The sequence below is a fragment of the Xenopus laevis genome, chromosome 6L (genome assembly GCF_017654675.1).
Source record: "Xenopus laevis strain J_2021 chromosome 6L, Xenopus_laevis_v10.1, whole genome shotgun sequence".
NCBI lineage: Eukaryota > Metazoa > Chordata > Amphibia > Anura > Pipidae > Xenopus > Xenopus laevis.
This window is the reverse complement of record NC_054381.1, coordinates 120,660,072-120,676,254: the sequence shown is the minus strand read 5'-3', so window position 1 is coordinate 120,676,254 and position 16,183 is coordinate 120,660,072. Positions and strand designations below refer to the sequence as shown.

The window sequence follows — 16,183 nt, the reverse complement described above, 5'->3', positions numbered from 1 at the left end:
ATGTGCCATTACCATTAGATTTCATCCTGTGTGTAGCTGATTCTCCCAGGACTGTTGAGTGACCAACCTCAACGATTGTATTAAGTGTAATTGCTATGTAATGTATGCTTCTGATTTAAACAGACAGTACTGTACATATTGAAGATAACTTGTGTTGTTTTGTCTTCACCCTCCCCCTTTTGTTTTGTAACCCCCCTTTTGTTGAAACTCAAAAAAAAAAATATGCTTTAAATAATAAAAAAAAGATTTCATCCTGTGAAACGACTGATTTTAGGATGATCCAATAAAATTGTCTACTTATCGTTACGTTGATAGGGTGCAAATGATTATAAGTTTTTACAATCATTCCAACCACATTGTGCCAAAACAGTCGAGCAGACAGCTTTAAAAAAAATCGGTTGGTCAGTCAGTAAATGGGACAATGACATAATCAATATAAAGGCACACGCATTTAACAATGAAGGGTTGAGTTCCATACGAAAGGAAACAAAGCAATAGATAGCCATCGGTTAATACAGTGATCCCCAACCAGTGGCTCGCTAACAACATGTTGCTCTCCAACCCATTGGATTTTGCTCCTAGTGGCCTGAAAGCAGGTGCTTATTTTTGAATTTCTGACTTGGATGCAAGCTTTAGATGCAAAAGAAACTATGTGTGCTGCCAAAGAGTCTCCTGCAGCCTCCCAGTTCACATAGGGGCTACGAATAGCCAATCACAGTCCATATTTGGCACCCCCAGCAACTTTTTGCATGCTTAAGTTGCTCTCCAAATTCTTTTACATTTAAATTAAAAAAAAAAAGGTTGGGGACCACTGAGTTAATATATGTGAGATCTTATTAACACGACAATAGCCTCTCATATATCGTTAACCATTGATGGATGAATCCTTCGTTAAAACAATCAGTTAGCAGATAAGATTGTTTGCAGGGCAGCAACAAAATCTGCAAGATTTACACAGACCTTGCCCCAGTGGACTTTAAGTGGAATTAGTCTAATTCCCTATTTCATGCTCACTCTTCACATGGATTGCCCACATTTTGTAATGCAGCTTCCCTTGGCAAAAGATGGTTTTAAAAAAAGCTCCATGATGCACCTTTGTAAGTAGGCTTTCTTGTTTCAGCGTCTGGCTGGAAACGTGTTCTCCTTCCACTTAATATTTGCTTGTTGGTAGCACAAAATACTGTTGTCAACCACAAGTTATAAATGTATCTAAAAGCTAAGTATGAGGAGGGGAGGCATTAGAAAAGATCCCAGTGTTATCAAGAAATAAATCTACTCAGAATCAAAAGAATTCTTTACTTCTGGTATGGCATGGTTCTACTTACTTGCAGCTGGGAGTGTTTAATAAATGAAACACGCAGAACTATTTTAGCCAGTTTAGAAAAGTAGTAGCTTGCTTTAGGTATGGAATGTAAGCAACTGAGAGACAAGATATAAACGGAAACAAACTGCAGTTTAAGTTGCAATGGGTTGCCAAAAACAGTCGGTGTTTCCAGGGTGCCTTGCAGTGCCCAGGTGAATGTGTTTTAATACTGACCTGTACTCAGCAGTGGACATGAAAGCAGTGGCTACAAATAAGCTAAATATATTTTGTTATGCAGGCCCTCTGTTAACTGCATATTCAAGGAGTGGCTCCAATGGGCTAAAATGCACCTTACCTGGATACAGAAAATTCACCAGTTTGTATTAGAACTAATGCTGCTTAAAATGAATGAATGTTTGTGTGCAGAATCTGTGTATAAATGGACAGGTTCGACTTTTGATACAACCTTGCAAGTAGTACCTGACTGGGTTGATCTTAGCCTGTGTGTGACCGCACACAGGCTGATCTGATTAAAATCAATAGAGCAGGGGCACTGAGCAGATTTGCTTCTCTCAGCCTGCAAAATTACTCAGGCTGACAACAGCCGCTGAAAACAGCCTGTGTGTCATAGTCTTAAGCATAACCTGGACCACAGTTAATCAGCGAGGGTCATCCAAATACAACGGCTCCAGCTACCGAGGCAGGAAATAATATATACATAGAGTCCAGACTGGGCATATGTGAGATAACACACAGCCAAGAGAATGTCAGACATCAGCCATCCAGCCTCTGCTTCTGTCTGTGCATGGAGACACTGAAGGAAGTCTCATTTAGCAAGAGATTGGGAGTCGGTATCTTTCGTAGGACCTCTTCCCATTTTTACATGGTTAAAAAGGTTTTTGGTGCACAAAGCAATACATGTTTTTATCTGAATGGGGGTTTTGGAATAATTTCAAAAGTTTGGATGAAAGGTTATGCCCTGTATGCACACCCATAATGCTGTACAGCACTCCAGGGGGGCAAATTTACTGAGCTGCGAAAATTCGCAATCGACGGCTTGGCAGGCAGCACAACACTTTGTAAGGCCAAAATTTGCTCAGACAATGCTAATTCGGTAACATGCAAAGTTGCATCTAGGGCCCCCGAAAGCTGGCGAAGTTGCGCTAGCGTTAATTCGGCAAGCAGAGGGAAGTTGCACCCGCGTTGGCTAATTTGCATAAGGCAGGAAGTTAAAGTTGAATGGACGTATATGTTGCAACAAATATATTGCATTACACAAGCCCGGGAAACCTTAAAGAAAATAGAGTTGTTATATTGCCCTACACATGAGCCCACTGTATAGTTTATGTGCCATACATTAGGAAATGTAGGGGGGGAAGCCAGTTACACAAAAAATTTGTACACTCTTTTGCAGCCTATCACCCTGAAAAAATGAAAAGACACCACCGTTTTTTGGGACTTAGAAAAATTTTCAGTAAAAAACGTTCAGTAAAATCCGCATCTTCACAGTTATGTCCCTTCGCCAGAGCGCAACTTTGCCTGGCGATTGAGCGCCAGCGTCAGTCTCTTTCGCTAGTGAAGTTACGCCTGAGCCCGTTAGTAAATCGTCAAAGTACCAAAATTTGGTGTGGGGCTATGTGATGATGATTGACGGCATCCGCCGTTAACTATAAACGACCCTATTTGTTTTTACACATTAGAAAACTGGGGTACAGGGATTCTGTTGATCCATATGTAGCAATTTGTCAGACTTTGAGTTCTAACTTTGCTGTGGCTGGATCCAATTCATAAAACATCAGTCCTTACCTCAGGCCTTATGTAGATTACTGTTCCCAAAAAGCTACATCTTTGCCCTGGACCAACAACCTAAAATAGAAGAACCCGGAAAAAAGCAACACGTATTAGTATACATAGATTAAATGCCAAATTATTTATCATGCCATATTATAACGTGCAACATATAATAGTTCAAAATTCTGTGAAAAATATGCGGTGGTGTTCTATCTGAAAACCTTGCTGCATGAACCATTTTCAATAGTTCAAAATCATATTGCACACATTTTAGTAAATGTGCTAAATTTTAGTGAATTATTGAGATCTCAACTCCGAAACATTGCATGGAGAACTCAATAAATCACTAAAATTTAATGCATTTGCTGAAGTGTGTGCCATCTGATTTTCTACATTCAGGGTCGGACTGGGGGGCCCAGGGCCCACCGGGACTAATGTCCAGGACCCCCTCCGACCCCCTGCCCCTATATGACGCGTAGAGCGCACATGGATGCAGGCGCCGCTCGTTACGCCTGCGCGAAGGCGCCACCGCAGCACTCCTAAATCAACAGGTGCTGAGCGCATGCGGCACTGCGCAGCGCCTGAAAATCCCCCCCCCCCGAATCTGATCGGGAGAGGGGACTGGCCTGGCGGGGGCCCATTAAGGGTCAGGGCCCACCGGGTTTTTCCCCGGTATCCCGCCGGGCCAGTCCGAGACCGTCTACATTATATATACTATAATGTGACAGGAGTGTTTGAACAGATTGGGAGGGTAACATTTAACCAGCTGGCATAACTCTGTTCCATTGCAATATGTTTTTAAAAGAAAAATAACAAACTTCATGTAATGGGGATGTCTTTATTGGCTCATGTTTTAGTGAATAACAGTATCCTAACATTTTGGGAAAGCCAGTACAGGTATGGGAACTGTAATCTAGAAAACTTGGGACCAGGGGTTTTGTGGTTTACGCTTCTTTCCGAAATTTGGATTTTCATACCTTAAGTCTGTTAAAAAAAATGTTTTTTAATTAAACCCAATAGCTTTGTTTTACCTTCAGCAAGAATTAATTATATCTTGGTTGGGAACCAGTAACAGCTATTGTTTTCTCATTACAAAGAAAATGGAGTCTATGGGAAAAGGCCTTCCCGTAATTCGGAGCTTTCTGGATAATGGGTTTCTAGATAATGGATCCCACAAAACAAAAATATTATTTAGCCAATAAAAGGTATCGTCTTTTCATCCTTATTTTTCATTTCAAAAGTGTTACCCAGCATCTTATTACTACACTTTTCAAATGCCTTAGAATTAAACCTTGAATTTTGAACATTGCAAGGGCACATATGAGCTTGGCAGGTGTGATTTGTCAGTGCTGCCTTAAAAACCATCAGACTTATATTTTAGATATTTATGCAATACTGATGTACATAAACACACACAGCATTTAATGTTAAATTATGGGATCCATTATCCGGATAGTGCCAAAATACATAAAGGCCATCTCCCATAGACTCCGGTAATTTACTGGCCTGGCCGGTAAAAATGATGGTTGATCCCAAATGTTATTAATAGGATAAAAAGATAAATATATAGAAAGGCGGGTATCTTTTTCCATAAAAGGTGGCAACCCTAGTCAAGAGGCTGATATCAGCCAGGGGCAGTGGCTATGAAATGGGAGTTGGTACCCAGCATTTGGGGACGTAAAGTAACTTTAGAGCAGGAGCTATGAACAAACAATCACCTGAAGGATTTCTCTCAGAGTATGGATTACAGGTGGCAGGTATAAGCCTGAGGCTTCTGCTGACTCTTTAATATCATCTTCAATTTCATCTGCACGCACAGCTAGAATATAGCAGAAGCTGGGAACCGGCAGGTTGTTCTGGACCTGTATAAGATAATATAAGAACATATTATTATGCTTTATAAAAATACACTAGGAAATGCTGCAAACAATGATGTAAATGGGTAAATTCAGCCAAAAATTATTTATTTATGCTAGCACCTCTCTGACTGGACCTAGGCAGCAAAACAATTACATAAAATACTTACATACAAACAAATGGTGCTTCAGAATATTTTTTTCCCTTTTTCCAATGGCATAAATATGCTCCTTATTTATTTCTAAATATATTCTAAATATTACTTGTATGAATAACATAATTTTAAAAGCAACTTAGCCCTTTTAATGACACACATGTTTTATTCCTCCACATCTCCATATTTAGAACATTACCTAGAGGTCAAAAATATATATTTCACTGTTTAATTGATTTCTCTGTTAAATATCTTTCCATGCATGCCCTGAGACTTCTTCCATTTGCTTAGAGGTGTTGATCAATTAATGCAAAAATTATTGTTGCAATTATTGTTAAAGAGATACTGTCATGGGAAAACATGTTTTTTTTTTCAAAACGCATCAGTTAATAGTGCTGCTCCAACAGAATTCTCCACTGAAATCCATTTTTCAAAAGACCAAACAGATTTTTTCATATTCAATTTTGAAATCTGACATGGGGCTAGACATATTCTTAGTTTTCCAGCTGCCTCCAGTCATGTGACTTGTGCTCTAATAAACTTCAATCACTCTTTACTGCTGTACTGCAAGTTGGAGTGATATCACCCCCCCCCAGCAGCCTAAAAACAGAACAATGGGAAGGTAAAAAAAAATAGCAGCTCCCTAACACAAGATAACAGCTCCCTGGAAGATCTAAGAACAGCACTCAATAGTAAAAGCCAAGTCCCACTGAGACTGTGAGACTGATTCAGTTACATTAAGTAGGAGAAATAACAGCCTGCCAGAAAGTAAAAGTAGTTCCATCCTAAAGTGCAGGCACAAGTCACATGACTGGGGCAGCTGGGAAACTGACAATATGTCTAGCCCCATGTCAGATTTCAAAATTGAATATAAAATATCTGTTTGCTCTTTTGAGAAATGGATTTCAGTGCAGAATTCTGTGGGATCAGCACTATTAACCGATGCATTTTGGAATATATGTTTTCCTATGACAGTATCCCTTTAAACTTTAAATAAACAATGTTTATCCTTTGAAATACAAAGGGAAGGAAATCTATAGTTCATGACTCTTTTTGATGCAAAAACAGAAAATCTAAGTCAAGAGTTGCCCTTGGTACTGGGTTCTCTTAATTTGAGGATGAAGGCTCTAGATGAAATCAAACAGACTGTAAAAGCATATGTCTGTTTCAAAAATAAGCAAGCAATTACATTTGGCCTTCCAGCATCAAGATGCAAAATAAATCAAAGCGAACCACACTGGGGATTGCTTGTGGTCAAGGCTATATGGCATGTTCTGATTAATAACTGACCTTCTTGTCTGAAAACCGCAGTTGTGTTCTCAGTAATGACCCTGCTTAGATCAACAGTGAAAATATTTAAAGAAAACACAGTCAAGGCAGTTCCAGTATTTTGTTGCATGGACTATTTTGTTACAGCTTTTCTGAACTTCTCAACTTCATGTTGCATCCGTAGTTCAAAACCCTGCACTAACCCGAAACCTAGAATAACTAATGCTATGTATAGGAGCTGTTAGGAATGCTTGGGACCTGGGGTTTTCCAGATAATGGGTCTGTAATTTGAATTTCATACCTTAAGTGATCTTATTGTTACATTTAATAAGGTTATATTGATTATTTATGGTGTTTGCTATAGAACAGGCAAAAGTATCAGATATATGCAACTAGTGCAACTGTCTAGAAGACATGTATGCTTTAAAGAAAAACAAAAAAACATTTAAAAACACTACATAAACCCAAAAGGGTCATGCAGCTTAGTTAAGTTCAAGTACAACACACTGTTTAATTACTACAGAGAAAAAGGAAATCAGTTCTAAAAATGAGCATTATTAGCGTAAAATGGAGTATGCAAGATGGTCTTCCTGTGATTAGGAGCTTCCATGAAAACTGGTGTCTGCATAAGGGACCCCATATCAGCACCACACTGTTTATGTACCACTGAATGCAACTGAGACACCGCTAAAACCACAGTGAGGGTAGTTATATTAGTGATAGGTCTTCTTTAAAGGAGCAGTATACCAATTTTTTTCAACATACAGTAAGTTCAATGAATAGTGCTGAACTTTGTGCCTACAGTTTTAATCATGAAAGAAAAAACTTTTTTCTTGAGCCAAACATGGCTACAGCAACATAAGCTACTTTATGTTTGGTTCTTGCAGGGTAGATAATTATATTACCATTGCACAGATATGAACCCAGAAAAAAGGACTCCTGCATACAAATCATTCACAACAATGGATAAAGAGATGGGGTTGTATACTCAGAATTTAATTGCCTTGCTTACAGTAGGTTCAGTTTCCCTGAAAAAACCCAGATTTTTTATGAATAAAACAATAGGCCAAAAGTATGTACAGCACAAGAAATATTCATTGCACTTAGATTGAACAAGAGGGCATACTGCCCCTTTAACGAAAATAATAATCAACGTTTCAGTACACTGCTGTTTTTCACATTCAATGAAGCAATGTAACCGCAATATCCAGGCCAAATACGACTTTTTATCTTTTGTACATGGCACAATGACACTCTGCATGGGGAAAATAATGAAGGGGTCTGTGGGGCATTTGCATAAAAGATACTATACAAATAGCCAGACATTTTTATGAACTGTTAAAGTAACAATTATGGGAACATCACATTCCTGAGGGTTAGACGTTTCTACAAGTATCTACTCTAGTAAAACAGAAATGCGGCAGCGATGATTATATTATTGATAGATAGATGCACATTTCAAACGTATGATAGCGTAGATGTGTGAAGTGTAAAAGCTAGAAGTAAAAAAAAGTAATTTCATTATTAGCATTTTGCACTACATACATGACTGTAGGGCACACACAACAACCTGTCAATGAGCTTGAGTGTTCACAATAACCCTGGCAAAAAAAGTCCAAATAATCTGCTAATCTCTCCTACAATGACTAACATACTGTTTAAGGTACACTCAATGCTTATAAAGTAGATGCTCACCTTTAAATTTACATTTAGTATGTTATGGGATTAGTGTCTTAACTACCGGGGGAGCAGGGGGTGCAATTGGGCCAGGGCCCGCACCCCCTCAGGGCCCCCTGGCAGCTCACGCGCCACTGATTCTGGCGGCGTTCCGGGTGTACGGAGGGGGGCCCGGCTGCTCGTCCCTCGCCAGGTCCCGTTCCCCTCTAGTTACATTACTGTATGGGATGCCCTATTCTTAGCAACTTTTCAACTGGTCTTAATTTTTTTGTGTTATTTTTCTTTTGTTTTTCACCTTCTTCATTAACTACTTTCCTATTTTAAATGGGAGTCACTGACCTTAGGAGTAAAAAAAAAACCTATTGTTCTATGAGGCTACATTTTTTTTTTTGTTATTTATTGCTACTATTTATCTTTCTCTTCTATTCATCGTCCAGTGTATATTTCATTCATGGACTCCTAAATTGTGATCTGCAGAGCTGATAAACAAAAAAACGAAACAATTCAAAAACTATAAAAATGAAAAGCAAAAATGTTCTCAGACAATCAGACTACTTTATAGTAACAATTAATTAAAAGGTGAACTACCCCTTTAAATCTATTAAAATGTGCACATTTGTATCCAGTGTGATGCTTCATTCAACACATTCCATTTCAAGAAGCTTCCTAGCAGGGCATAAATTAGAAGTGATACGGTCTGGAAGTTATTTTTAACCAAAAATTCACGTTGTTTCTACACTAATCAGAGACAATTTATTGACCTCCACACTCCATCTAAATGTCAAGACCAAAGTATCTAGATCCTATGATTACAGGAGAGTCAACTTCTGTTGTTGTATTCTAAATTGGTAGAGATTGTTTATCTGCTCCATGACTTTATATCTGCTGCAATGTCAGTTGATAGCACAGTACAAGTACAAGATGTTTACTAACCAGAAGACATTTAAATATTTATATTCTGGAGGGGGTGGAGTTGGCAGGATAGATCCAGCAACAAGAAATCATCACGATGAGTCCAGAAAAATAATATATTGAAATGCTGGCAAGCTATGAATGTTTCAGGGCATGAAATCATCTCCACGCTACACTACTAATCAATACCTTACAGCATTCTTCTTTCATGACCACAGAATGGTCCATAAATGAACTCCTATGTATGGTATAATCTGTCAGGAGTTCATTAAAATCTGGTACATTAAATTAATTTGGATTAATGGAAACAGCTGTGTGGTCACTAATTATTTTTTCTTCTTTTTTGTACAAATAATTTATTGAAGTATGCAAAAGTCTGTTTGTCTGCAGGCAAGCTATATATTGCAAATATTTAGGCAAACTTTCATCGTAAGGAATTTAAGGAAAGACACATTCATATTTATGCAACCAGAAAACAAAGGCCTTGGCTTCAACTTGAAACTCAGTAGCTTTCCCACTGTACCTTTCTATTGCTATACAGTAGAACCCCCATTTTACGTTTTTCAGGGGAACACAAAAAATGGTGTAAAATCCAGGAAATGTAAAATCAGGGAAATGTGTTATACATTATATATTGTGGGACAAGAAATAAATCTGTAAAATGAGGGGAAATTTTTAAATTGATGTAAAACTGTATTCCCAAAACACCAGCATTTGTGTCAGCTCAAGCCTTCGGTACATACACCACGCAGATGTGGTGGGAAACAGAATACATTGTAACTAGTGAAGTGCGGTAGTGATCTGCGGGTCAACCCGATACCCTCGGGTCGTGCGGGTTCGGGTTGACCTCACACTCCCCCTCGTGGGTGGCGGGCGGGTGCGGGTTGAGTTCTCCTGCTCTCCCCGCCCCCCACCTTCAAATGCTGGCATCCGACTTCCGGTTTTATAGTCTCGAGTCTGCTCGCCCCACCCCTTTTGTGACATCATTGTGACGTGCCAGGATGGGTCTTTAAAAGGCCCCCGGAAGCGAGGATGCGGGCGGCAGCAGCGCGGGTTAGGGTGCGGGTCAGGGAAACCCTGACCCGCACATCAGTAATGTGCGGGCTGAGTCTTTATTGACCTGCACGTGCCTGACCCACATCCCACTTCCATTTATAGACCCACGCCACCCCACCCCGCCAATGACATCACAAAAGGGACGGAGGGCAGGCGCGAGTCTATTAAACTGGAAGTCGCCTCCAAATTGTGTTTAAGTTACCCTTCCATTAAGAATGTAAGCCCTACAGGGTAGGGTCCTCCATCATTTTGTCTCCTTTACACTGAGCACTTAATCTGTATTGTAATTACAGATACAGATTACAGATTGTAATTTTAGTTTTAGGTAATTCTGATTATACATGTATATGCATTTGTTTTTAAATGGGGTCAGTGACCCCCATTTGAAAGCTGGAAAGAGTCTGAGGAAGAAGGCAAATAATTTAAAAACTATAAAAAATAAATAATGAAGACCAATTGAAAAGTTGCTGATAATTGGCCATTACATACTAAAAGTTAACATAAAGGTGAACCACCCCTTTAATTGCACAAGTGCATTTGCCAATAGAAACCAATCAGGTCTGTACCTTCGTCTTCCAACTTGTAGTAGAAAAAAAACTAAGTTCAAAACTAATTGCTAAATGGTTGCTATTGGCAATTTGATATTTATGTTCGTGGCAAGATGTTTCTGGCAAGTCCGGTATTACAATTTTTTCAGAGAAGGTCATAAAAAAACCTAATGCCTCTAATTCCCTGCTAAGTAATTTGTAATCCTTCACCTGCAAACAACAGAATGACCTGTAACGACCCATATAAAGTTATAGAAGTGATTGCATCTGCTCTAGCAGAAACAAGTAGCATAGATGCATTTTCAAATGAAGTTGTAGGGGCAGTATACCCTTGTTCAATTAAAGTCCAATAAACAGAGCTTGTGCAGAACAAACAAACCCCTCCTTTCACCTTTTGTTGTTGTGTTGTGTGTTTTTTCAGCAGGAGTCAATTATGCAGGAGGATTATCTGTTCACTGGAAATAAAATTATCTACCTTGCAAGGACCAAACATGGATTACCTTCAAACTCTCTGTTTAGCTCAAAAAAATAAAAACCATAGACTTTATTGGGCTTGTGCTCAAATAGGCAAAAAGTATGTTCAGCACAAGCCCTATTCATTGCACTTTTGTTTAACAATGGGGTAAATTGCCCTTTAATAGCTATATGCTATGATACATTCTAGGTAAAATTGGTGCTAACTCCCATTTCCAAATTATAAGAATCAATTTATGCTACTAAATCCCACGTACCCATTCAACTAAGCAACCATGTATGGCAACGAGTCTCATTTACCTGTTCACAAGTGTATGGTATAAATTCCAACTTACCCATTAAACTAATCATTTGTTTATGGTGCTAAGGAATTATAAACTAAATTGACATAACATATGCACTTTACCGTAGCAAAAGGGTTTCTAGGTTTGTTTTGGGGCAAGCTGCAAATATTGACCACATTATTTCACATAGTGAAATGCTCTGAATGGGCCTATGGAAAAGAATGAGGTATACACTTGAGAGAGGTATACACTTGCTTCATTTTTTTTTCCATTTCAGTCTAAGTGTAGAGGATGTAGAGAACCAGAAGCATTATTTATCAGCTGCATGACTTTAAAACAAACTAACTTTGGGGCTGGCCCAACTAGGGTGGGCCTAAGGTGGGGGAGATGGGCAAGGGGATGCAGTCGTGTGTGAGCGTTGGAGTTATGTTTTATTTGCTGTAATAGATATCCCTGAAACTACAAAAGAATCACTGAGATTTTAATGTTCACATATTCATAACCTTGCTATATGTTATAGAGTGGTCCTGGCTACATGAAAGATAAATCCAAATATACATGATAGGGGATGCACAGATTCCAGAATTTGGTTCGGGATTTGGAATTTTTGAGCAGTATTCAAATTTGGGTTAACCCATGTGATTGGCCAAAACAAAACATAAATCATTAAAATAACATTTTTGTCACACAAATAGGATTTTTTTTCTTTTTAACCCTTCCTTACCATCATTTACACATGCAAATCAGGGTGAGAATTCAGCCAAATTCTTCATAAAAAATGTGGGTTCTGTGTACCCCTACTAAGTGATAAATCCTAGATCCAGGACACACTTTTGGCTCAGGCCAGGTCTGCGGATTCACAGTGGTGCATATACAAACAAAGCTAATAATGTGATAAGGAATAAGTGAACCACATTTTTTTAAAGCTAACTTTTGTTGATCACAGCCAGGTGATGTTTCTGATGTTTACAATTTCGACACAGGTGCCCAAACATTATCACAAGTATGTTTTCACCAACACGTATATAAGTACACAATATCAGAAAACCAACTGCAGAAACAATATAGATGGATATATAGCTGGATCTATTATACCATCCCCCCCCCCGACCCTTTCTTATAGATCTGGTAAGGGGCGAGGCAAGGTTAAAGAAGGATAGGGAGCTGCTGGGCATTACGAGATACTTTGAATGCATCCGGTTTAATGCCTAAATATCACAATTTTGGGAATTTGCTCATTGAGTGTATTGATACTGCGATGTCATGCTTTCTGAATTTTCTTCCACTCTGTGATTCAATGAGAAACCGAGCCTGTTTAGGAAGAATAAAATTTAAGGAGGAACAATCAATGTAGTGGGCCCACTTCCTTTACTAAGTAAAGAGGAAATCGATCAGGAAGCAAAGATAAGCATATTGGGAAATATTTGTGGTTACATTTACCATTTCAAACCAATAGATGAGGCAATAATATCTTAAGAGCTAGAGAAGCAGAATTAGTGTGGAAATGGTATGGAAATGAATGGCTCTTATAACAGTATATTAAATAACAGCCACGTTATCTATAAAACAGCATGATGCAGAGTATAGCCATGTTATGTTCTGCAACTACAAATCCAACAATGCAGGAGGAGATATTTTGGGGACATATTTATTAAGCTGTGTAAAATGAAATTTGTTGAAAAAATGGTGTAAAACACTGTGTGAAATAAACAGCGAATTTACCAAGGTGTGTTTTATTTTACGTCAAGTGAACATCAGATTTTACACCTTTATATTGCACTTCTGGCGGAAGTTGCTCAAAGAAAAAGTATGCAAAAAATGATGCAATTTTTACTCATTTTTTACATGGTGATGTGTGTGTGTGTGTGTGTGTGTGTGTGTGTGTGTGTGTGTGTAATATCCTGCCGTTTTATACACTAGATAATAAATCTGCCCCCTAGTGTTTATAGTTTCCTCCACAGGGGAGTAAAAACAGCAACAGCATCCTCATCCCAGGACGGCCCAGAGTAGCCTTGAGTGATGCAAAATTTTATAATATACTTATTTAAGAGGTTGTCTTCCTAAAGGAGTGGCTGGCACTAAAACAGCTACTCAACTTATTTTTAGAATTTCAGTGCTGTCCTAAAGCAGAGCAACTTAAGCAAAGGTGCCTTTACTATTTGTTTATATCAAAATACTAAGATGAGAAGTGAAATATACATTTCTAGTTAGTCACCTGCTGATCTTGGCTTTGGCCATGGACTTTAATTGGCACCAAAGGAGGCCACAAACTGTCGATTAAGCTGAAGAGTCCAGGAGCTCTGTAAGAGAAAATAAACTGTTACACAACATGCATGTTATGCTACAGCAGTAAACCTTAAATTCAATTTATATATCAATACAACTGCTGATTCATACTATACAATACAAGCCTGCATTTATAGCACTGTTGGAGTGGTTAGTGTGCCTTTAAAGCCTTGTTTGCACAGAGGTAAATTCATCAGCAAACCCATCCAACTACTGATCAAGTTACATGAAACTACACTGCTAGTTATATTTGAAGACTAGAATTGGAAACCCCTGGTATAAAAGGATTACATTTTATTTGTTCTAATTTCATTATAACATGAATAAGAGCCAAAATGTGTGCCAGTCTGGAAATATAAAACTAACAATGCTGAGCTTATCCCGCTGTGCAGGGAGTCGATTTCAATCCATGATCCAGACATTCTAAGGTTACTTCACACTGTGTGACACAGTATGTAAATTAGCCATGTGCCATTCTGAAAGGTGCTTTCGCTTTGCTTTGTTTCATGTACCAGCAAGGTCTGCAAAGAAGACCACAGCTCATAAATGAGTGTTAAAGACCTAATGTAAATTGCATAAAATATAAATAACCTTGACAATAGTTGGTACACCAGACTGTACACAGAAATGTAAAGACTGTAAAGTACAAGTAAAACTGTTTGTGCTGCAATGTCATGCATATTATGCTTATTTGTATCCTCCTTCAGACAAAATAAAAATATTGAAATTTAAAATTGCATAAAATAAATAAAACGAAGAAAAGAGGGATTATCAGCACATGCAAGATTTTAAAATGAAAACAGAAAAAGTTTTCAAAAGGATTCTGTCATGATTTCTATGATGTACTTTGTATTTTCTTAATTACACTCAGGGCCGCCATTAGAAATCACGGGGCCCCGTACAACAAAATTTTTGGGGGCCCCGCCCACACTGACGACCAAGCTCCACCCCATATCCCGCCCACTCCACATCGCAGTTAAAAGACCACACAGACATCAGCGCTAAAAAAGTAACCCCCCCACACAAGTTATAAAAAGCTATTGATGGTCAGGGCCCCCTTATAAAAACTTGGGCCCCAACAAAAAAAATGTATAAAAAAAAAATAAAAACATTGGTGGCAAGTTAAAAGAAAAATTGGGGCCCCAAAAAAAAAAAGTTTAAAAAAAAGATTGGTGGCAGGGTCCTATAGAATATTCGGCGCTTCTGGTCTTTTTGGCGCATCGGCTTCGGCTTTTCGGCACTTCCGCATTCGGCAACACAGAGGCAAGACGTACGGCTAGGGTGCTCTTAAGGGAGGCCCGGATCTTAAAAAAACGCAGCGCTGCCGGGCCCCCCTTCATGCCCGGGCCCGGACGATTGTCCCCCCTGTCCCCCCCCTGATGGCGGCCCTGATTACACTGCAAATAATTCACTCTAACAAATTTCATTCCTGAACCATCAAGTGTATTTTTTGTTTAGTTGTAAAATTGTGTAGGCAGCCATCTCAGGTAATTATTTTTTTTGGAAAATAATTTTTGATTTCTGTTAAGTATATAGGGTAGGGGTACAGAAAAAAAAATGGGGGTGGGAATAGGGAAGCCAAAGTACATAACACATAGTTCCATTATGATTACATTTGAATTTACACACATTTGAAGTGTTTCCATTAAAGCATCATAACTCAGGTCACTTTGCCTGGTCATGTGCTTTCAGAAAGAGCCAGTGCTGCACTGGCTGGCAGTTGTTTCTTCTCTCAATGTAACTGAATGTGTTGCAGTGGGACCTGGATTTTACTATTGAGTGATGTTCTTAGATCTACCAGGGAGCTGTTATCTTGTGTTAGGGAGCTGCTATCTGGTTACCTTCCCATTGTTCTGCTGATGGACTGCTGGGGAAGGGGGGTGATATCACTCCAGCTTGCAGTACATCAGTAAAGAGTGACTGAAGTTTATCAGAGCACAAGTCACATGACTGGGGGCAGCAGGCAAACTGACAATATGTCTAGCCCCATGTCACAATTCAAAATAAAGTATATCTGTAAATCTGTTTGCTCTTTTGAGAAACAGATTTTTCCCATGACAGTATCCCTTTAAGTGAATGACATTTCAGTCTGCACACAGATCTTTCTCAATAAATCTCTCTCTCTATATATATATATACTATATGGAAATGGAAAAAGCTTATATTTTTTGTGACCTATCACTAATCTGCACATTAGCTTGGCCAGCTTTTGGAATGCCAAATGAACTGTAAGAGCAATGAACTGGGCTTGATAGGTGTAACTGCATCACTAATATTGACTGCAAGGAAGTAATGTTGCATGTAAACTTATATACACATTTTATTTTTTAATTTAAGGTCAACTGCGGCTGTACCAAACTCAAGCATTATCAGCTTCTAAGTATATTTGTTAAATGCGACAGCAGCAAAAGACAACTTCAAACATCTAATCTTAGCCATCTGTGACACAATTACGACATAAATCATCCCCTGTCTGAAATTCTGAAATATCTGTTATCTGGTTTCAAAAATATTGTTTGTTTTCACATATTTATATTGTGTTTGTCATTTTATAACATTGTATTGAGGACAG

General features: G+C 38.7%; 1 protein-coding gene across 1 annotated transcript in view; it reads right to left on the bottom strand.

The window, feature by feature from the left end:
* spidr.L (scaffold protein involved in DNA repair L homeolog) overlaps positions 1–16,183 on the bottom strand; it is a 205,376-nt gene that overhangs the window by 17,058 nt on the left and 172,135 nt on the right. Inside the window, exons 12-14 of the mRNA XM_041566418.1 lie at positions 13,541–13,625; positions 4,813–4,956; positions 3,110–3,169 (exon numbers count right to left, since the gene is read on the bottom strand). Of these exons, the coding sequence (XP_041422352.1) occupies positions 3,110–3,169; positions 4,813–4,956; positions 13,541–13,625 (289 nt within the window). The remainder of the gene's footprint in view (positions 1–3,109; positions 3,170–4,812; positions 4,957–13,540; positions 13,626–16,183) is intronic.